We start from the raw sequence: 24,783 nt of genomic DNA on the forward strand, positions 1-24,783 counted from the left end.
AAACAGCATCTCAACTGATTGAACTGAAAGCAATGAATGAAGTAAACTATTACATCGTTAATGGTATCAACTTTTACGTGTTTATTTGTTTATCCTCTCTTTTTAAAGAAGAGATTCTTTTAAACCATAATGATAAATCATGTGGCACATTTTTGGAGTGAGAGTTTGAACTGTGACTAGATAAGTTGAGGAATGGACAAGAACCCAAGAGAGCAGGAATCTGTTCAAATCAGTGCTTGGGATAATTCAGATGGATTGCATCAAGGTTTCTAGTCCAACTGTTAAAAAAAAACGAAAACAAAAAACTACTCTCTCTTTTTCTTCTTTGAAATTTTACCAAACTTCCCGTAACAAAACAGGCAACATTTAGTGACCAGGAATATAATAGTTGCCACACAAGCTAGCAGGAAGCCAATCACATCCAAAGAGTGGTGCTGGTACCAGGTGAGGTCGTGGAAGGCTGGTCGAAGGTGTTTGGCTCCTTTGTGACGCATGACAAACTCAATCCAGAAGACTGCTCGTTTCAGGGGCTTCACCGGTGTATCATGGTGAATTCTTGATAACTCCATAGCATTCTTTTTATAGCTAAGGATTGAATATATAGACAGACACTTGAAAATTTTGTTAAGGACATGATATACCTAAAATTGTTATATACTACTAAAAGTATATTACATAATTATGAATATATTATGTCATAAATGATATCACCAAGAGCACAGAATATACATGAAAGATTTTTTCCCTCTTGAGATATTTCTAGATATGGTAGTTTATTAACTGAAATTTGTTGGCTATTTCACAGTCTCTATAATAGTTGGAGGTAGGGGAGAACTTCTAACTGGAAGTAGAATTTTAAAGATTCAGAAAGAAGAATGTAGAATATGTAACTTGAGAATACAGAATTTTGATCTCTTTTGCTGAATGTGGTGCTGGGAACATAATAGTGACAGAGCAGCATTTGAGAGGCAGAGCTATGAGAAAATAACTCTTCCTGTACTCTTCTTCCCTCTCCCTGGTTCAGTTTGGGTTATTAGTGCTAAAAGAAGCTAGTTTTCAACAGCAGCAGGAAGGATTTCAGTCTGAGATTTTCATGGCTCTGACATTCCAGATGAAAACAAGAAGCTTGATGTGATCCTCTGTGCAAGAAACAGGGGCTGACAGTAAGTCTCTGCTATGTCAAAGCTACTCTTCTCAGTTTGTCCCAACCTCTTCTTCCCCAGCTCTGTCCCCAATACCATCCTCTCTACATCTGTGTCTCTATTCCTCCCCTGTAAACAAGTTCATCAGTACCACTTTTCTAGATTCTGTGTATATGAGTTAATACATTTGTTTTTCTCTTTCTGAGTTCCTTCTCTCTGTAAAATAGGCTCAAGGTTAGGGTTTTTAATGGCTCACTTAGAGGAAGTATTCCTTTGGGTTTGTGAAGGAGATGGAGGAGGAAGGTTATTCTCCCATACTGAAGTACTATTATCATTGATAGAGAGTACAGAACATTGAATTGTAGAAAAATAATGAAATATATGTAGAAAGTTCTGAGAAACAGAATTGTGAGCCAAAGTAAAAAAAATATGCAAAACCCTGTCACCATTTGTTAAAAAAAAAAAGGTCTTTCTTAATATATAAGAATTTGATCAGCTTTCTTCACCGTCCAACTCTCACATCCATACATGACCACGGGAAAAACCATAGCCTTGACTAGACGGACCTTGGTTGGCAAAGTAATGTCTCTGCTTTTTAATATACTATCTAGGTTGGTCATAACTTTCCTTCCAAGGAGTAAGCGTCTTTTAATTTCCTGGCTGCAATCAGCATCTGCAGTGATTTTGGAGCCCAAAAAAATAAAGTCTGACACTGTTTCCACTGTTTTTCCATCTATTTCCCATGAAGTGATGGGACCAGATGCCATGATCTTTGTTTTCTGAATGTTGAGCCTCAAGCCAACCTTTTCATCTCCTCTTTCACTTTCATCAAGAGGCTTTTTAGTTCCTCTTCACTTTCTGCCATAAGGGTAGTGTCATCTGCATATCTGAGATTATTGATATTTATCCCAGCAATCTTGATTCCAGCTTGTGCTAGAATTGATGCTTTTGAACTGTGGTGTCGGAGAAGACTCGAGAATCCCTTGTACTGCAAGGAGATCCAACCAGTCCATTCTAAAGGAGATCAATCCTGGGTGTTCATTGGAAGGACTGATGCTGAAGCTGAAACTGCAATACTTTGGCCACCTCATGCGATGAGTTGACTCACTTGAAAAGACTCTGATTCTGGGAAAGGTTGGGGGTGGGAGGAGAAGGGGACGACAGAGAATGAGATGGCTGGATGGCATCACCGACTCTGTGGACATGAGTTTGAGTGAACTCCGGGAGTTGGTGATGGGCAGGGAGGCCTGACGTGCTGTAATTCATGGGGTCACAAAGAGTCGGACACGACTGAGCGACTGACCTGAACTGAACTGTACCTCTAGATATATCTCAGGAAAACAAGGGAAAAACAATAGCTCTGAGACACACACACAAAAAATTGTCAGATAAAAAATTAATAAAAACAAATCATTCAGGAATAGATATACCAAGCATGCTGTGCAAAGTCGCTTGTGTCTAACTCTTGCAACCCCATGGACTGTAGGTCTCCAGGCTCCTCTGTCCATGGAATTCTCTAGGTAAGAATACTGGAGTAGGTGACCATTTTCTTCTCCAGGAGATCTTCCTGACCTAGGGATCGAACCTCTCCTGTATTGCAGGCAGATTCTTTACCATCTGAGCCACCAGGAAAGTCCCAAAATGTAGCCTGGTCCCATTTTTATACATTTTTTTCTTTTCTATTTATAAATTAGCACAAAGAAATATCTGAAGTAATATTTTTATACTGGTAATAGGTTATAGATACCTGAAGAGAGCTAAGTGATTTTTTCAACTTTATTTCTCTGTATTTCTGTCACATTGCCTAAATTCTTTATAGTAGTAATAATAAATGGTTTCCCAGGTGGCTCAGTGGTAAAGAATCTGCCTGCCAATGCAGGAGATGTGGGTTGGATCCCTGGATCAGGAAGATCCCCTGGATTATATAGGTTTTTATATATAAAAAACTTGAATTTCCCCTGGAGAAGGAAATGGCAACTCACTCCAGTATTCTTGCCTGTAGAACCCACAGACAGAGGAGACTGGTGGACTAAAGTCAATGAGGTTACAAAAGAGTCTACATGACTTAGCACTGAGCATGCACATGAACAAAAAATAGTATTAGCAAAAATATGTGTGACTCTTTAAAAATAGTTTAGCTGATTTAATAAATTTAGCATTTCTTTGAGGATGAAATCTACTCTTCAGTAACAATAGGTAAATATTTTCATAGAATTTGAGAAGTATATGACAATAATTTGTTTGATGTTAGATATGTCTTGGTGATTATATTGAATTGAATTAAATTAATTGTATTGAATTAAACTGAATGAAACAATTACTCCTTTTAAAATACCAATGTTTCTCAGAAAACCGTATACTTTATACTCACATAGGGTTGTTAATAACTGCCTTCAAAGCGTTAAGCAGATCGGAACTCGTCATTCTCTGCAAGTCTAATTCAACAGCTGCTCCTTTGGCTTTAACACGAGCAATATTACCATATTGATCACCAAACAGGGGGATTCCCACCATAGGGACCCCATGGTAGATAGCTTCATAGATCCCATTGGTTCCACAGTGAGTGATAAAAGCTCTGGTTTGGGGATGACCTAAAAAAAAAATCAGTATTCTAAATTGAAAGAGTTTTAGAAACAGAAAGCCATAACATCTTTATAAACAATTAATTCAGTTAGGTAGCATCTTCTATATGATTGTGTGCAATGAAGCCATATATAGATTCCTATAGGTGCTAAAGAAAGTAACAATTGATTATTCCAGGCTAAGCAGCAATTAGTGATTCCAGCAAGTGAGTCATTCCATAAACCTCTGAAAAATGTGTGCAGAGTTAAATGATGGAGAGTACTTGCCATTGGACAAGTAATCAGGATGAGGATGCTTTAATAAACAGGGTCGAGGGATTTAAGAAAAAATGCTTCTGTGACTGGGACGTCGGAGGAGAGATATGTAGGGTTTCAATGTGAAAATGTTGGCAGCACAGGATAGAAAGATAGACCAAGGAAAGTTCATTAAGTGCCTGTTTAAGAAAACTGAATTGTGTGTGTAATTTTATAGTAATCTGGAGCCATTTGTAATATGCTAGATGATGAAATGGTTTACCAGATTTTTTTTTCCCCAAATAGTTACTGCAGGGAAAGTGCAGAGAGATGGATGGATACAGAGGAGAAAATGGATACAGAGAGTCAGGAAGGTGTTGCCACATTCTATACGAAAAGTAATGAGAGCCTTATCTAAAGGTACTTTCCTTTACCCTGATTCTGAAGAGGCAGAGATTATATCATAAGTGGAAGAATTATAAAATCCATTTTAACCTTAGAGCTTGAAAAAGATTCTATCCTTGACCAAAGTCTAGTCAGGCTCCTCTGAACTCTCTTCTCAACTAGGTACTGGTTTGGGGGTTTCTTTTTTATCTCTGCATTACCTAATTTTAGCAAGCATCCTATGAAGTCAGTTTCCCTAGACTCTTGAAACCTTGATATTTGATCACCTCTCTGATTGTTGATTCATCCTTTACCATCCCCCTATTTGATACCTGATCACTCTGGCCTGCCTTCAGCAAGAATCTGATTCAGTTGTTTTTGCCAGAATCCCCCCTTTGTCTGTGATTATTACTCTTATTAATTTTTCAACTAATGACCATCCACTCTGTACTTTATCTATAAATTTTCCACTTTTCCTTTTTGACTCAGAGTTGAGTCCAATCTCTGATTTGCTGTGAAAGTCTATTGCAGTAGTATTCATCCTGATGGTCTTGGATAAAGTGTTCTTTACAGTCTTTGGGGACTTTTTGATAGCTCAGGATTCTTGGTAAAGAATCTACCTACAATGTAGGAGACCCTAGTTCAATCCCTGGGTTGGGAAGATCCCCTGGAGAAGGGAAAGGCTACCCACTCCAGTATGCTGGCCTGGAGAATTCCATGAACTATATAGTCCATGGGGTAGTAAAGAGTTGGATACGACTGAGCAACTTTCACTGCACTTCACTTCACTTTACAGTCTTTAAGTGTCATGGATAATTTTTTCTTGAACAAACTCCAGAAGAAATGTGAAGAAGCCATCAAGGTTTTTATTTCTTATTTTGAATACAAATTTTTTGGATTTATTTGTTATTCAGATTATCCCTTATTTATTTTGTTTGATTTTCTTCTCTTTGGTCTTACCCAGAAGATCATTCTGTGGAATCCATTCATATATCCGGGTATTGGCTCCTAAATTTTCTGGTTTCTTTCCTTCATATTTCCACAGAACCTGTTAAGGGAAGTGTTTTTACTTCATTTGAAGATTTTTAGAACCATATCCTGTCAGAAGGAGGCAGTTAACTTAGAATTAATCAGGTTTAATGCCTCCAGGTATTACACAAGCAATGAGGCCCTAATGATTAAGTAATTAATATTTTTAAACCATTGACACTACAATCATATTTTCAAATGCTTACAATAATCCTAATCTATATACCAACAGGTTAATTCTCACTTAGAAGATGAAGAAAAAAAGGACAATCTTTACCTGAAACAATCATGTATTGGCATTACTAGGTTATTCTGGCAAAGGGGATTTACCAACAACATTTTCAGAGGTAAAGGGGATGGATGTTATTTATCTAAGAGCTTGTTAGCACTCTGACCTTTGTTATATACTTTGTAGTGATATAGAATCGAGTATTGTCTTTATTATAATAAAATATACATAATGATATTTATCATTTAAGGTATTGTATGATTAGAACTTACATTAGACATTACAATCCACAATGTTGTGAAACCATCAGCACTATCAATATCCCAAATGTCTTCATCATCCCTACATAACTCTGTATCATTCAGCAGTAACTCCCTATTCCCTTCACTTCATAACCCCTTGTGACCTCTATTCTATTTTCTGTCTCTACAGATATAATTACTCTGGTAATCTAAGTGGAATCATACAGTACTTTCTGACTGAACATTATTTCTCTTAATGTTATGTCTCAAAGTTCATGCATATTGTAACATATCAGGATTTCCTTCTTTTCAAAGGTAAATAATATTTCTTTGTGTGTATATGACACATTTTCTTTATCCAGTCATTTCATGATTGTGAATAATGTTTCTGTGACCACTGGTGTACAAGTATCTGTTTGAGCCCATGATTTCAATTCTTGTGGATATATAGCCAGAATTAGGATGACTGGTTCGTATGGCATATCCATGTTTAACTTTATGAGAAAACACAAAATGTTTTCCACAGCCCATGGGCTTCCCTGGTGGCTCAAATGGTAAAGAATTTGCCTGCAATGTGGGAAACCCAGGATAGATCCCTGGATTGGGAAGATCCCCTGGAGAAGGGAATGACAACTCACTCCAGGATTCTTGCCTGGAGAATTCCATGGAAAGAGGAGCCTGGTGGGTTACAGTCCCTGAGGCCACAAAGAGTCAAACAAGACACATTCCCTTTTGCATGCATCATTTTGGGCTTCTCCAGTGGCTCAACTGTTAAATAATCCACCTGCAGTGCAGGGATGCAGATTCGTTCCCTGGGTCAGGAAGATCCCCTGGAGGAGGAAATAGGAACCCATTCCAGTATTCTTCCGATATCAGTGGGCTTCCCTGATAGCTCAGCTGGTAAAAAATCCACCTGCAATGCGGGAGACCTGGGTTCGATACCTGGTTGGGAAGATCCTTGGAGAAGGGAAAGGCTACCCACACAAGTGTTCTGCCCTGGAGAATTCCATGGACTGATAGTCCATTTGGTCACAAAGAGTGGGGCACTACAGAGCAAGTCACTTTCTAGTATCCCTGCTTGAAAAATCCCATGGGCAGAGGAACCTGTGGGGCTACAGTCCCTGTGGTAGCAAAGAGTCAGACATGACTGAAGTGATTGAGCAGTACAGGATGCATCATTTTGCACTCCTACCACCTATGTAGGAGGTCATATTTCTCTATATTCTAACCAATAATTGTTATTTTGTTTCTTTTTTTTTTTGCAATAGTTATTCTCATATGTGAAGTGGTATGTTTTTGTGCTTTTCATTGTATTTTCCCAAAGATTGATGGTCTTGAATACTTTTTCATGTACTTATTGACCATTTTTATACCTTTGGATCAATGTCTGTGTATGTAATTTCCCATTTTTCAGTTGGGTTTTAGTTTTTCTTGAGTTGTAAGAGTTCTTTATGTATTGTGCACATTAATTCCTTGCCAGACACATGATTTTACATGTTACTTTATGATAGTATCTATGTTATACAAAATTTCTTTGATGAAGTCTGATTTTCTTTTCTTTTATTACTTATTCTTTTTGCCTCATACTGATGTGGCTTTTGTATCAGGGTGAATCTTGTCTCATATAATTATTTAGTGTTCCCTTAAAATTTTTTGAAAATTTGGAAATGATTAGTTTATTTTATTGTTTAAAAGTCTGGTAGACTTTACTAGTGATGTGATCTCTCCTGGATTTTTCCTCTAGGAGAGATTTTTTATTATAATTGATAATTCAATCTATTAATTTGTTATGTCTGTTGAAATAATTTATTTCCTTTCTTTGTTTTTTATCAGACTCACAGATATAGAGAAGAAACTAGTGGCTACCAGTGGGGAAGGGAGGAAGGGTAATATAAGCCTAGAGGAGTAGGAAGCACAAAATATTGAGTATTAGATAAGCTCAAGGATATATTGTACAACATGGGGAACACAGCCAACATTTTGTGATAACTATAAAAAGAAAGTAACCCTTAAAATCTGCATAATTTTTTAAAAATTAATTAATTTAGTGATTCTTGGGTCATAGACATGCAATTATAGATGACTGGAAATGTGTGATTTTTATACAACACATTTTTCAGAAAGTGCAAAAGAAAGTTAAAGAGTTAAATAACACTCAATAAGAATGGAAGAGATATTTTTTAATTCTTATAATAAAAATTTTGCTAAAGTCCTTTAAAAAAAGTGTATAATTTGACATTTATAGATTTTTATGGTGCAAATTTGCATAACACATCTCACTGGGAATATGTCAGGTGTATTTCAGGTGTAATTGTCACATTCTGATTCAACCATTTTGTCAGATTTCTACTAAGACAGTAAAAGCAGATGTGGTAATAATAAACAAAATATTGAGAGTTAGTACTATTATGTAAATGAATAATCAAAGAAATTCAATATTTGCTGTAAAAATAAATTATTAAAAATAAGAGGAAAAAATCACCTTAAGTAAATTGAGTTTTTCAAGATACTTATCCATGACCTCTAGTTTGTCTAATTTTGTTATGCAATTTTTATATCACTTTTTTCCTCAAGTTTTGTTGTGATATAATTGACATAACGGCACTGTGTAAGCTTAAGTTGTACAGCATAATGATTCAAGTTACATATATTAGGAAATGACTGTCACAATAAACTTAGTGAACATCTATCAGCTTATATATGTATAACATTAAATAGAAAAAAATCCTGAGATGAGAAATCAGGAAGTTACTCTCCTGACAATTTCTGTATATAACATACAGCAGCGTTAATTAAATTTATGATGTATATTGCATCCTGATATTTATCTTATAACTGGAAGTTTGAACCTACTAACTACCTTCCTCCTATTGCCCCTTCCCCAATCCCATGCCTCTGGTAACCAAAACTCTGATCTGTTTTTCTATGAATTTCTGTAATTTTTTTTGTTATGACATATAATTGACCTACAACACTATGCTAGTTTCTGTTAGACCACATAGTGATTTGATATTTCTATACATTTCAAAATGATCATCATGATAGATGTAGTTACAACATGTAAAGATTACATAGTCATTGCCTATATTCCCCACACTGTACTTGGTAAAATACATACACATATATGTAAAATATATGATTATCTTAAGTTGCTGATCTCTTAAGTGCAAATGCATTTTAAGAACCTTGCGATTTTACTCCTCCCACCACACTTAGTGTTTTTGATATCATATGTTAAGTCTTCTTGTTTTGTGTATCCCTTAACTACTTATTGTGAGTATACTTGATTGTACTACTTTTGTCTTTAACCTCCCTTCTAGCCTTATACCTTGCTGATTTACTCTTCACCGATGAAATTTTTCCTTTTGTAATTTTCATGTTTCCAGTTTTGACCTTTTCTTTTTCACTTAGAGAAGTTCCCTTAACATTTCTGTAAACCTGGTTTGGTGGCTCCAATCTCCCTTAGCTTCTGCTTGCTTGCAAAATTTTTAATCTCACCATCAAATTTGAATGAGAACCTTTCTATATGGAGTATTCTTGGTAGTACGTTTTTCCTTTCATCATTTTAAATATGTCAAGTTACTCCATTCTGGCCTTTATAGTTTCTTCTGAAAAATCAGCTGTTGTCTTAAGGGAGTTTCCTTGTACATAACTTGTTTCTTTTCCCTTGCTGCTTTAAAAAAAAATTCTTTATCTTTATTTTTTTCCATTTTAAATTGCATTGTGTCTTAATGTGGTCCTTTTTGAATTGGTCCTGTTTGAAATTGTCTCTGCCTCCTACAATTGGATGCTTGTTTCCTTTTGCAGGTTAGTTATTATATCTTCAAATATGTTATTTGCCCCTTTTTCCCTCTTTTTCTGGTCCCCTATAATACTAATGTACTGTGCTTGATGCTGTCATGCAGGTCTCTTAAGCTGCCCTCATTTCTTTTTATTCTTTTTTATTTCTTTTCAGCTTCAGTTTTTTCTAGTACTTTATCTTTTTGCTCACTGACCTGTTTCTCTCATTATCTGATATACTGTTTTTTCCTTCTACTGTATTTTTCATGTCAGTTTTTATATTCTTCATCTCTGTTTGGTGGTGATTCATATTTTCTCTTTGTTAAAAATGTCTAACTTCTCACTCTGTTCATCCAATCTTCCCCCAAGTTCTTTGAAAATCTTTACAGCCAGAATATTGTACTCTCCATCAGGTAGATTGCCTGCTTCCATTTCACTTAGTTTTTTTTTTCTGGAGTTTTATATTGTTGTTCCACTTGACCATATTCTTCTATCACGTTATGACACCTTACTTTCTGTTTTATTTTATGTATCTTATAGTTTGGTTACATTGATTGATCCTGGAGAAGAGACCTTTTGTGGGAGACATCCTATGCATCCAAGCAGTGTATCCTCCTCTGGTTACCTCTTCATTTTTACAAAGCAGACAAGCCAGGGTCTTGTCATTAGCTACTGGGATACCTCTATTTGGGCTGCATGCATCCTTCTGCTGTGGGTTTGAGGCAGCAGAGAGATGGGCCCTGGGCTGAGCAGTTGAAGTCTGTCCCCTGTGGACCCATAATCCAAGGTAAAGATGATACAGGGGCAGAGAGGAGCTGAGTTCTGCTCAGATAAAGAGACCACATATTTTTCGTTCTTGAGGTCAAGGAGACCTTTTCAATTACACATGTGCAGAAAGTCTTCTTAGGGGTCAAAAAGGGAGGGACTGCCACACCATAATAGGTAATATAAACCTTCCCACAGGCCCCTGAGATGGAATCCATCCTAGCTAAGTGATGCATGCATACACAGGGGAAGACTCTGAGTTATACCAATAAAGACTCAGAGCCAGGCAAAGCAATATCAACCAGACAAAATTTGGAAAGAAATGATCCACAGAGTGATTTAAGCTACCACGAATCACAACTCTCTCTGAACCTGCCCATGTGTGTCTGTTCACATGTACTCTTCTTTTTTCTCCCAATAAACACTTCACTTATTTCACTAATTTCTGTCTCTTTGTTGAAATTCATTTTTACAAAGCTAACAAGCCAGGGCCTTTTCACTTGCTACTGGCCCTCGCAGTCTAATGGCCTGAGATCAGATTGACTACTATGAGACATTGGCTCTTCTGAAAGTAAAACCTGCTGGCCTTCAAAGTCAGTGCTCTGAGGGATTGACTTCTGAGCACAGAATACCTGGGCTAGGTCCAGGATTGGCCTCAAACCTTTCAGTCTTTGGGAACCACCCCTGCTAATTAGCTTACTTGGGGATACGAGTCTTGACTGTATTCCTTTTCCATCCTTTCTATCTACCTAATTGTGGTTCCTTCTTTATATCTTTAGGTGTAGAAGATCTTTACAGGCTGTCTTCTGTTTGTTCTCATCAATAATTGCTCTGTAAATAGGATCTATTTTAGTGTGCTTAAGGATAAAGGTGAGCTAGGGGTCTTTCTACTCTTCCGTTTGAGCCACACTGCCATTATATTCTCTTATAATCTTTTTATCTCTATAAATCCATTGGTAATCCCCCTAGTATCATTTCTAATTTTAATTTTTTGCATCAATTCTCTTTTTTCTCTTTTCAAGTTTAGCTAAATGTTTGATTATTTTGCTGACTTTTTTTTTTTTTTAAAGAACTGGCTTTTTATTTTATTGATTTTCCCTGTTTTATTTTTAACCTATTTTTGTTTGTTTATCTCTGATCTAATAATCATGACTTCTTTGCTTTGGCTACATGTTGGTTCAGCTAGCCTTCTTTTTATAGTTCTTTAAAGTATAATCTCAGATTGCTTGTTTTAGATCTTTCCTCTGTTTCAGTGTAGTCACATAAAGCTATAAGGGCCTCCCTAATGGCTCAATGGTAAAGAATCTGCCTGTCAATGCAGTAGACATGGGTTTAATCCTTGGGTTCGGAAGATCCCCTGGAGTAGGAAACAACAACCCACTGCAATATTCTTGCCTGAAAAATCCCATGAACAGAGGAGCTTAGTGGGCTATAGTCCATGGGGTTGCGAGAGTCGGACACTATTTAACTACTAAACAAATTCAAATTCAATAATTAAAATTTTTTCTACAGCCCTGTTTTCTCACCATATATTTTTTGTCTCTTGTATTTTCATTCACTTAAAAAGATATTTTCTAATTACTTTCATGCCTATTCCTTAACCTATTGATCTAATAGCAGAAAATAACCTGGCTTCTTTATAGATTCATCCTCTTTCTTTTATTGTTGTCATAGTTTATATATTTATGCATTGTGTTCCTAATTACATAATTGTTCTTAAGCATTTATATACTAAATTTTTGAGATTTTTAAAAGTTAGATATACAGCAAAAACTACAAAAATACCAACTTTTATAATTGAATTGACTGCAGTTTCACATCACTGCAGATCTTTATTTCTTCATATAGTTTTGTATTACAGTTTAGCAGACTTTTATTACAACCAGAAAGTGTTCCTTTTGCATTTTTTAAAATCTAATGTTAACGATGTTTCTCAGCTTTTGCTTTTCTGGGAATGTCTTAATTTGTACTTCAGTTCTGAGAACATTTTCCTCATATAAAATTTTGTTAACAATTTTGTCTTTCAACACTTTGAATTTATCAACTTACTGTCTTTCCAAGGTTTCTGATGAGAAATTGACTGATCACTGTATTAAAGATACCATGTATGTAATGAATTCTTTCTTCCTAGCTACTTTCAATATTTACTCATTATCTTTGGCTTTCAAGAAGTTGATTATAATATGTCTTCATGTAGGTTGCTTTGAGTATATCCTACTGGAAATTCATTAAGCTTCTTGGCGGTATGGATTCATTCATGCTAAGCTGATTCAGTAATGTCCAAATCTTTGCTACCCAATAGACTATAGCCTGGTAAGCTCTTCTGTCCACGGGATTCTCTAGGCAAGAATACTGGACTGGGTTTTGCACCCTCTTCCAGCGGACCTTCCTGATCCAGGGATTGAGCTCACAACTCTTAAGTCTCCTACATTGGCAGGCAGGTTCTTTACCACTAGCGCCATTCATACCTTTATTCATACCTTTATTAAATTGGGGCTATGGGGTCGCGGAGAGTCGGACATGACTGAGCGACTGATCTGATCTGATCTGATTTTAAACCATTATTTATTTTAATATGCTATCGGCCAATTTCTCTCTTTCTGGGACTCCCACAGTATATATGCTAATTCCAGGATGGATCCCCACAACTTTTAGGCTTTGTTCATTTTCTTCTTTTTTTCTTTTTCTGTTCTTCAAACTTGATAGTTTCAATTATTCTTTATTAACATTTGTCACCTCTTCTTAACATCTTCTACTTCTGTTAGGTCCATACCATTTCTGTCCTTTATTGAGCCCATCTTTGCATGAAATGTTCCCTTGGTATCTCTAATTTTCTTGAAGAGATCTCTAGTCTTTCCCATTCTATTGTTTTCCTCTATTTCTTTGCATTGATCACTGAGAAAGGCTTTCTTACCTCTCCTTGTTATTCTTTGGAACTCTGCATTCAAATGGGTATATCTCTCCTTTTCTCAGCTTCTCTTCTTTTCACAGCTATTTATAAGGCCTCCTCAGACAGCCATTTTGCTTTTGTGCATTTCTTTCTCTTGGGGATGACCTTGCTCCCTGTCTCCTGTACAATGTCACGAACCTCCGTTCATTTTTCATCTGTCTATCAGACCTAGTCCCTTAAAACTATTTTGCACTTCCACTGTATAATCATCATGAATTTGATTTAGGTCATACTTGAATGGTGTACTGGTTTTCCCTACTTTCTTCAATTTAAGTCTGAATTTGGCAATAACGAGTTCATGATCTGAGCCACAGTTAGCTCCCAGGCTTGTTTTTGCTTACTGTATAGAGCTTCTCCATCTTTGGCTGCAAAGAATATAATCAATCTGATTTCAGTGTTGACCATCTGGTGATGTCCATGTGTAGAGTCTTCTCTTGTATTGTTGGACGAGGCTGTTTACTATGACCAGTGCATTCTCTTGGCAGATCTCTATTACTCTTTGCCCTGCTTCATTCTGTACTCCAAGGCCAAATTTGCCTGTTACTCCAGGTGTTTCTTGTCTTCCTACTTTTGTATTCCAGTCCCCAGTTAACATGTGCATTCCAGACATCCTGGAATGTGAAGTCAAGTGGGCCTTAGGAAGCATCACTATGAACAAAGCTAGTGGAGGTGATGAAATTCCAGTTGAGCTATTTCAAATCCTAAAAGATGATGCTGTGAAAATGCTGCACTCAATATGCCAGCAAATTTGGAAAACTCACCAGTGGCCACGGGACTGGTAAAAGACAGTTTTTGTTCCAATCCATAAGAAAGGTAATGCCAAAGAATGCTCAAACTACTGCACAATTGCACTCATCCCACACGCTAGTAAAGTAATGTTCAAAATTCTCCAAGCCATGTTTCAGCAATATGTGAACCGTGAACTTCCAGATGTTCAAGCTGGTTTTAGAAAAGGCAGAGGAACCAGAGGTCAAATTGCCAACATTCACTGGATCATGGAAAAAGCAAGAGAGTTCCAGAAAAACATCTATTTCTGCTTCATTGACTATGCAAAAGCCTCTGACTGTGTGGATTACAATAAACTGTGGAAAATTCTGAAAGAGATGGAATACCAGACCACTTGACCTGCCTCTTGAGAAATCTGTATGCACGTCAGGAAGCAACAGTTAGAACTGGACATGGAACAACAGACTGGTTCCAAATAGGAAAAGGAGCATATCAAGTCTGTATATTGTCACCCTGCTTATTTAACTTATACGCAGAGTACATCATGAGAAATGCTGGGCTGGATGAAGCACAAGCTGGAATCAAGATTTCTGGGAGAAATATAAATAACTTCAGATAGGCAGATGACACCACCCTTATGGCAAAAAATGAAGAAGAACTAAAGAGCTTGATGAAAGTGAAAAAGGAGAGTGAAAAAGTTGGCTTAAAGCTCAATATTCAGAAAACTAAGATCTTAGCATCCGGTCCCATCACTTCATGGGAAATAGATGGAGAAACAGTGGAAACAGTGTCAGACTTTATTTTGGGGGGCTCCAAAATCACTGCAGGTGGTGACTGCAGCCATGAAATTAAGATGCTTACTCCTTGGAACGAAAGTTATGACCAACCTTGATAGTATATTAAAAAGCAGAGACATTACTTTGCCAACAAAGGTCCGTCTAGTCAAGGCAATGGTTTTTCCCGTGGTCATGTATGGATACTAGAGTTGGACTATAAAGAAAGTTGAGTGCCAAAGAATTGATGTTTTTGAACTGTGGTTTTGGAGAAGACTCTTGAGTGTCCCTTGGACAGCAAGGAGTTCCAACCAGTTCATGCTAAAGGAGATCAGTCCTGGGTGTTCATTGGAAAGACTGATGCTGAAGCTGAAACTCCAATACTTTGGCCACCTCATGCGAAGAGTTGACTCAGTGGAAAAGACTCTGATGCTGGGAGGGATTGAGGGCAGGAGGAGAAGGGGATGACAGAAGATGAGATGTCTGGATGGCATCACCGACTTGATGGACATGAGTTTGAGTAAACTCCGGGAGTTGGTGATGAACAGGGAGACCTGGTGTGTGACAGTCCATGGGGTCATAAAGATTAGGACAGAACTGAGCAACTGAACTGAACTCAGTTGAACATTTGCTGATGCTTTTGCCTCATGTCTAATTTAGAACCCTTGCAGGGAATTTTTCACTTTAGTTATTGTAACTGTTAACTCTACAATTTCTTTTTGATTCTTTAAAAATTAATTTCTTTCTCATTGCCAGTATTTCCTTTTGTCCCTGTATCATTTTCTTCTCTTTATCATTGTCTTCCTTTGTTTCTTTGTCCATCTTTAAGACAGAGTTTTTAAAGGATTTGTTTCTAGTAATTCCAAAATCTAAGGTCCCTCAGAAATTGTTTTTCTTAATTTATTTTATTCCTTTTATTTCCCCCTTCATTCCTTTGATGGGCTATACTTTCATCTAACTTTCTATGTCTTATGATATTGGTTGAGATGTGTACATTGTATTTTTAAACAAGATTCTAACTCTGGAAATCTGATTTGCTTCTTTGATAGGGTTTGCTTTGTATATTTGTTTTTTGACTGTTCAAGCATTTTTCTTTGCCAGGAAACAGGCTGAGATTAAAGCTGTAGGCCTTCTAGATATTTTATGAACCATTGTCTTTTCATGGACCTGCACATAGCTTTCTAAATTCCACTGTGTGAGGTTGTTTTTTGATGGCCTAATTCAATTACTTGCTCCCAAGTGGACAAAAACAGGAAATTTAAAAAATAGGCTTGGGGTCTGAATGGCCCAAGGGCAATCTGAGGGTGCTAATGGGAGATAGTGAAGCAGACCGTGCAGCTAAAAGGCAAAAAGCCTGCGAAAAGGCAAAAAGCCCCAACCTAAGACTCTGCCAGCCCACAGAACAAAGGACTGAGCAGAACAAGCTGGCTGCGGTCAGCCCATCCCCCATCTCCCACCGGGACAAGCAGGGGAGGGCAGCCAGCGCCGGAAGGGGGAACCACGGACCCAGAGAGGTTTCCCATACCTAGCTGCAGGCAGGCTTCCTTGCTAACCAAGACTTCTTGGGATTGGGCTGGTCAACATTCTCCTGAGAAGGTGCAGAGGTTGTACGCACAGAAAACTGAGCGGCAGGGACCGGGGAGGTGATAAGTCGCAGTGACCACACTGGCCAAATGCCTGGTCACCTAAGCTGCTCAGACTGGGGAAGGCACAAAATGCAGGCCCAACCGAGTCTGTGCCTTTGTGAAGGACCCAAGGACCTGAACCTGAGCCGCTCAGACCTGGGAAGTGCATGCAACCCAGCGCCGGCTGTGGACAGTTCCCGACAGAGCAACCTAGAGCCTGAGCAGCATAAACAGGGGAAGCACACACGCTGCAAGCGGGGGCAATCCCAGTGTAGCCGAGACACTGCGCGCACTCCCCACAAACACCAGGGATATTTGCTAGCAGCGTCCCTCCCTCCCCACAGCACGTCTGAACAGGTGAATCTATAAAAATGTCCACCACTGCCCCCTTGTATCAGGGCGGGAATTAGACATGGAAGAGACCAGCAAACAGAAGAGCTTGAACAGAAAGAACTACCTTGGATGTGACAGATGGAGAAGTCTTGAGCCTACTGCAAGAATAAGACCAAAAACCAGAGGCAGAGGCATAACTCCAAATCCTGAGAAGACCAGGGATCTCCTGTTCCAGAGAACATTAACTGATAGGAGCTCATCAAATGCCTCCATACATACACTGAAACCAGGCACCACCCAAGGGTCAACAAGTTTCAGAGAAAGACATACCATGCAAATTCACCAGCAACACAGGAGAATAGCCCTGAACTTCAATATACACGCTGCCCAAAGCCACTCCAAACCCATTGACATCTCAAACCCATTACTGGATACTTTATTGCACTCTAGAGAGAAGAAATCCAGCTCCACCCACCAGAACATTGACACAAGCTTCCCTAGCCAGGGAACCTTGACAAGCCACCCATCCAACCCCACACACAGCGAGGAAACTACATAATTAAGAGAACTCCGCCAACTGTCAGAAGAAGGAAAGGCCATACCAAGCACAGCAATATAAGCAAGATGAAGAGGCAGAGAAATACCCAGCAAGTAAAGGAACAGGATAAATGCCCACCAACACAAACAAAAGAGGAAGATATACGGAATCTACCCGATAAAGAATTTCTAATTTTAATAGTGAAGATGATTCAAAATCTGGAAAGCAAAATGGAGTTGCAGATAAATAAAGTGGAGAAAAGAATTGAGAAGATGCAAGAAAGTTTTAATAAGGATCTATAGGAAATAAAAAAGAGTCAATATATAATGAATAATGCAATAGATGAGATCAGAAACACTCTGGAGGGAATAAACAGTAGAATAATGGAGGCAGAAGATAGGATAAGAGAGCTAGAAGATAGAATTGTAGAAATAAATAAACAGAGAAGGAAAAAGAAAAACTAATTAAAAGAAATGAGGACAATATTAGAGACCTCTGGGACAATGTTAAAAGCCACAACATTCGAATCATACGAATCCCAGAAGAAGAAGACAAAAAGAAAGACCATGAGAGAATACTTGAGGAGATAATAGTTGAAAACTTCCCTAAAATGGGGAAGGAAATAATCACCCAAGTCCAAGAAACCCAGAGAGTCCCTAACAGGATAAACCAAAGGCGAAATACTCCAAGACAAATATTAATCAAATTAACAAAGATCAAACACAAAGAACAAATATTAAAAGCAGCAAGGGAAAAGCAACAAATAACACACAAGGGGATTTCCATAAGGATAACAGCTGATCTTTCAACAGAAACTCTTCAAGCCAGGAGGGAATGGCAAGACATACTTAAAGTGATGAAAGAAAGTAACCTACATCCCAGACTACTAAACCCAACAAGGATCTCATTCAAATATGAAGGAGAAATCAAAAGCTTTACAGACAAGCAAAAGCTGAGAGAATTCAGCATCACCAAACCAGCTCTCCAACAAATACTAAAGGATCTTCTCTAGACAGGAAACACAGATAGGATGTATTAACTCGAACCCAAAGAAATAAAGAAAATGGCAACAGGATCATACTTATCAATAATCACCTTAAATGTAAATGGGTTGAATGCCCCAACCAAAAGACAAAGGCTGGCTCAATGGATACAAAAACAAGACCCCCATATGTGTTGTCTACAAGAGACCCACCTCAAAACGAGGGACACATACAGGCTGAAAGTGAAGGGCTGGAAAAAGATATCCCACGCAAACAGAGACCAAAAGAAAGCAGGAGTAGCAATACTCATATCAGATAAAATAGACTTTAAAACAAAGGCTGTGAAAAGAGACAAAGAAGGAAACTACATAATGATCAAAGGCTCAATCCAAGAAGAAGATATAACAATTATAAATATTTATGCACCCAACATAGGAGCACTGCAATATGTAAGATAATTACTAACAAGTATGAAAGGGGAAATTAGCAACAATACAATAATAGTGGGAGACTTTAATACCCCACTCACACCTATGGATAGATCAACTAAACAGAAAATTAACAAGGAAACACAAACTTTAAATGATACAATAGACCAGTTAGACCTAGTAGATCTCTGTAGGACCTGTCACCCCAAAACAATAAATTTCACCTTTTTCTCAAGCGCACACGGAACCTTTTCCAGGATAGATCACATCCTGGGCCATAAATCTAGTCTTGGTAAATTCAAAAAAATTGAAATCATTCCAAGTATCTTTTCTGACCACAATGCAGTAAGATTAGATCTCAATTACAGGAGAAAAACTATTAAAAATGCCAACATATGGAGGCTGAACAACACTCTGCTGAATAACGAACAAATCATAGAAGAAATCAAAAGAGAAATCAAATTATGCATAGAAATGAATGAAAATGAAAACACAACAACCCAAAACCTCTGGGACACTGTAAAAGCAGTGCTAAGGGGAAGGTTCATAGCAATACAGGCACACCTCAAGAAACAAGAAAAAAGTCAACTAAATAACCTAACTCTAAATCTGAAGAAACTAGAAAAGGAAGAAATGAAGAATCGCAGGGTAAGTAGAAAGAAAGAAATCGTAAAAATTAGGGCAGAGATAAATGCAAAAGAAACAAAAGAGACCATAGCAAAATCAACAAAGCCAAAAGCTGGTTCTTTGAGAAGGTAAATAAAATTGACAAACCACTAGCCAGACTCATCAAGAAACAAAGGGAGAAGAACCAAATCAATAAAATTAGAAATGAAAATGGAGAGATCACAACTGACAACACAGAAATATAGAGGATTATTAGAGAATACTATCAACAATTATATGGCAATAAAATGGATAACTTGGAAGAAACAGACATATTCTTAGAAAACTACAACTTGCCAAAACTGAACCAGGAAGAAATAGAAAATCTTAATAGACCCATCACAAGCACCGAAATAGAAGCTGTAATCAGAAATCTTCCAGCAAACAAAATCCCAGGTCCAGATGGCTTCACGGCTGAATTCTGCCAAAAATTTAGAGTAGAGCTAACATCTATTCTACTCAAACTCTTCCAGAAAATTGCAGAGGAAGGGAAACTTCCTAACTCATTCTATGAGGCCACCATCACCCTAATCCCCAAACCTGGTAAAGATCCCACAAAAAAAGAAAACTACAGGCCAATATCACGGATGAACATAGATGCAAAAATCCTTAACAAAATTCTAGCAATCAGAATCCAACAACACATTAAGAAGATCATACATCATGACCAAGTGGGCTTTATCCCAGGGATGCAAGGATTCTTCAATATCCGCAAATCAATCAATGTAATACACCACATTAACTGAAAAATAAAAATCATATGATTATCTCAATAGATGCAGAGAAAGCCTTCAACAACATTGAACATTCATTTATGATAAAAACCCTCCAGAAAGTGGGAATAGAAGGGACATATCTCAACATAATAAAAGCCATATATGACAAACCCACAGCAAACATTATCCTCAATGGTGAAAAACTGAAAGCATTTCCCCTAAAGTCAGGAACAAGACAAGGGTGTCCACTCTCACCACTATTGTTCAACATAGTTCTGGAATTTTGGCCACAGCAATCAGAGCAGAAAAAGACATAAAAGGAATCCAAATTGGAAAAGAAGAAGTAAAACTTTCACTGTTTGCTGATGCCATGATCCTCTACACAGAAAACCCTAAAGACTCTACCAGAAAACCACTAGAGCTAATCAATGAATACAGTAAAGTTGCAGGATATAAAATCAACACACAGAAATCCCTTGCATTCCTATACACTAATAATGAGAAAATAGAAAGAGAAATTAAGGAAACTATTCCATTCACTGTTGCAACGAAAAGAATTAAATACTTAGGAATATATCTACCTAAGGAAACAAAAGACTTGTACATAGAAAACCATAAAACACTAGTGAAAGTAATCAAAGAGGACATTAATAGATGGAGAATTATACCGTGTTCGTGGATTGGAAGAATAAATATTGTGAAAATGAGTATACTACCCAAAGTAATTTATACATTCAATGCAATCCCTATCAAGCTACCAACGATATTTTTCACAGAACTAGAACAAATAATCTCACAATTTGTATGGAAATACAAAAAACCTCGAATAGCCAAAGCAATCTTGAGGAAGAAGAATGGAACTGGGGGAATCAACCTTCCAGACTTCAGGCTCTACTACAAAGCCACAGTCATCAAGACAGTATGGTACTGGCATAAAGACAGAAATATAGATCAATGGAACAAAATAGAAAGCCCAGAGATAAACCTACGCACCTATGGACACCTTATCTTTGACAAAGGAGGCAAGAAGATAAAATGGAGAAAAGACAGTCTCTTTAACAAGTGGTGCTGGGAAAACTGGTTAGCCACTTGTAAAAGAATGAAACTAGAACAGTTCCTAACACCACACACAAACTCAAAATGTATTAAAGATCTAAATGTAAGACCAGAAACTATAAAACTCCTAGAGGAGAACATAGGCAAAACACTCTCTGACATAAATCACAGCAGGATCCTCCATGACTCACCTCCCAGAATATTGGAAATAGAAGCAAAAATAAACAAATGGGACCTAATTAAAATTAAAAACTTCTGCACAGCAAAGGAAACTATAAGCAAGGTGAAAAGACAGCCTTCAGAAAGGGAGAAAATAATAGCAAATGAAACAACTGACAAAGAATTAATCTCCAAAATATACAAGCAGCTCCTGCAGCTCAATTACAGAAAAATAAACGACCCAGTCAAAAAATGGGCCAAAGAATGACATTTCTCCAAAGAAGACATACAGATGGTTAACAAACACATGAAAAGATGCTCAACATCCCTCATAATCAGAGAAATGCAAATCAAAACCACAATGAGATACCATTTCACACCAGCCAGAACGGCTGCTATCCAAAAGTCTACATACAATAAATGCTGGAGAGGGTGTGGAGAAAAGGGAACCCTGTTACACTGTTGGTGGGAATGCAAACTAGTACAGCCACTGTGGAGAACAGTGTGGAGATTCCTTAAAAAACTGGGAATAGAACTGCCATATGATTCAGCAATCACACTCCTGGGCATACACACCGAGGAAACCAGAATTGAAAGAAGCACATGTACTCCAGTGTTCACTGTAGCACTGTTTATAATAGCCAGGACATGGAAGCAACCTAGACGTCCATCTGCAGACGAATGGATAAGAAAGCTTTGGTACATATACACAATGGAGTATTATTCAGCCATTAAAAAGAATACATTTGAATCAGTTATAATGAGGTGGATGAAACTGGAGCCCATTATACAGAGTGAAGTAAGCCAGAAAGAAAAACACCAATACAGCATACTAACGCATATATATGGAATGTAGAAAGATGATAATGATAACTCTGTGTACAAGACAGTAAAATAGACACAGATGTATAGAACAGTCTTTTGGACTCTGTGGGAGAGGGCGAGGGTGGGATGATTTGGGAGAAGGGCATTGAAACATGTATATTATCATATGTGAAACGAATCGCCAGTCCAGGTTCGATGCATGATACAGGATGCTTGGGGCTGGTGTACTGGGATGAACCTGAGGGATGGGATGGGGAGGGAGGTGGGAGGGGGGTTCAAGATGGGAAACATATCTACACCCGGGGAAGATTCATGTCAATGTACGGCAAAACCAACCAATATAATATTCTTAAATAATTAGCCTCCAATAAAAAGAAATATTTAAAAAGAATGTATATATGTATATATATATATATATATATATATAGTGAATCACTTTTCTGTACAACAGAAATTAACACTGCAAATCAACTAAATTTCAATAAAATAGTATTAAAACTGAAAAATAAAGTAAAATATATCCCAATTCTTTGATACTCCTTCCTTCAGAATGTGAATATGAAGCCTAGGACCCATTCCCCTTGTATAAAAAATAATAATAATAATAATAAATATCCTTATCCTTTAAAGTTCCTGGAAATTGCATCTTCTAATGAAGGTTAAAATGACTGTGGTCAACTTTTGTGCCTCACTTCAATTATCACAGGCAGTAGTCAGAAATTAGACACACAGTATTTGGAGGTTAAAGTCTCTATTGCCTCTCATGGTGCCACAAATCACATACAGGCATGTAGGCTACTGTGAGGCTGGAGACTTTCAAGTTGCTGATATTCTAAAGACCTGAAATTGACTGAAATAAACCACAATTTCCACCCAGCCTTTCCACTGTGAGTTGCAAGTATTCAGAGTCCAGAGATCAAATATCATTACTTCAGATAGCTTTTGCTGGAACAATTTTGTTTATGCAGAGACAGATGTCTTGGTGCTTCAGATTCTGCCCTGGTTTAACCCCTAAGCATTATATATTTTAATACAGTTTTATATTCTTAAGAAGATACTTTCTCACATTAAATATTTAAAAGGTACTGCTTCCACAAAACAAGTTTTGAAAGTAATTTGGCTATGAATACAATAATTATTGTGAACATTTGTAACTTAACATTACAGGTAATTCTCTGTTTTAACTAAAGTTAGGGGGAAAAATGTCTTCGGGAGTTTAAGAAGAATATTATTTATAACCTAGAATAGTATCAATAAAAATTATAATTTAGGGTAACATCAAGAGTGAACTACATACATCTTTATTGTATTAATATTATTAAAGTTTTCAATTATTTAAATAGAAGAATCATTGTTTAAGAGTATTCCAAGAATCTACGCTGTTACTTCAAGGCTCAACCTGGGCCTGATTGATCCAAATCCATTAATTATAAGGAAATATAGTCCCTAGGCATCCTGTGAATCAAGACTATAATTTAAAATATTATAGTCTTTAAAATATCTAAAATAAATATTCAAAAATATTTAAAATAAGTATTCTTTTATTCTCAATCATGGCAGTTGTAACTTGTGTATGTGCCTCATATTAAAACAAAACAACACAACCAACAAAACAATGTTAGATTACATGGAAGGTTTAAAATCTAGGCACAAAGCTTACTGATTAACAGTAGTGAATGATTCAGTATTAGCTCACTGTTTAAAGAAAAGTCTGCAATATGTGTTCCTGTTAGCAATGACAGGATATCAATTACATATGTTGTTTTCACAGTTAATACTTTTTTATATCTCGGTTAAGTAGACAATAACAGTACCAATAACTTCTATATTTTAAAGCACACTTTTTAATTAAAGAGTTTTTCCTAGATTCTAAAATAGCTGCCCCTCCCTCAAGAAAATATAAATATCTGACCTTCTGTGGAATCTGGGCAAGGGCTGAGGCAATCATTTTAGACTTTTCTTCTGTGAGGTTTTTGACCATTGATCCCAGAGTAAACACCACGACTCCATTTTTTCCAGAACTTTGAACAAACTCTTCAAACTCCTGTGAAGAAAACAATCTTTGTTATGTGAGAGTTTAGTTATGAGTCACACACTTTTCTCAATGTGCCTGAACTAAGAATGATTCTATTTTTTCACGCTAACCATTTCAGAGTACAGAATATGACCAGAAATCATTGGTTAATAGGTAAGTTAAAAATGATTTAAATTGGAGGCTCCCTTTTAGCACATTAGAGATGTGTGTGTGTATGTCTTTACAAATTATTGACTATATGTATCTTTTGCCATTGCTGAGGTCTTTACTTGTATCATTTGACTCTGATACATGGTAACTAAAGTAATATGTATATATTTGCAGTTGAGAAAGCTATCTCAGAAAGGTTAAGTAATTTTCCCAAGGCTATGGAGCTTCCCTGGTAGTTCAGCTGGTAAAGAATCCACCTCTATTGCAGGAGACCCCAATTCCACTCGTAGGTGGGAAGATATACTGGAGAAGGGATAGGCTACCCACTCCTGTATTCTTGGGCTTCCCTGGTGGCTCAGACTGTAAAGAATCTGCCTGCAATGAGGGAGGGCTGGGTTTGTTCCCTGGGTTGGTAAGATCCTCTGGAGAAGGT

General features: G+C 37.2%; 1 protein-coding gene across 1 annotated transcript in view; it reads right to left on the reverse strand.

Moving 5' to 3' along the window:
* Positions 1 to 279: 279 nt before the first annotated feature.
* LOC129561600 (UDP-glucuronosyltransferase 2C1-like) overlaps positions 280 to 24,783 on the reverse strand; it is a 39,496-nt gene continuing 14,992 nt past the window's right edge. The window contains exons 3-6 of the mRNA XM_055434334.2: positions 24,078 to 24,209; positions 5,303 to 5,390; positions 3,514 to 3,733; positions 280 to 585 (exon numbers count right to left, since the gene is read on the reverse strand). Coding sequence (XP_055290309.2) covers positions 306 to 585; positions 3,514 to 3,733; positions 5,303 to 5,390; positions 24,078 to 24,209 — 720 coding nt within the window. The 3' untranslated portion in view covers positions 280 to 305. The remainder of the gene's footprint in view (positions 586 to 3,513; positions 3,734 to 5,302; positions 5,391 to 24,077; positions 24,210 to 24,783) is intronic.

Source organism: Moschus berezovskii, chromosome 5 (assembly GCF_049115385.1).
Source record: "Moschus berezovskii isolate FMDL1 chromosome 5, NW_MosBer_1.0, whole genome shotgun sequence".
In the NCBI taxonomy this organism is placed as follows: domain Eukaryota; kingdom Metazoa; phylum Chordata; class Mammalia; order Artiodactyla; family Moschidae; genus Moschus; species Moschus berezovskii.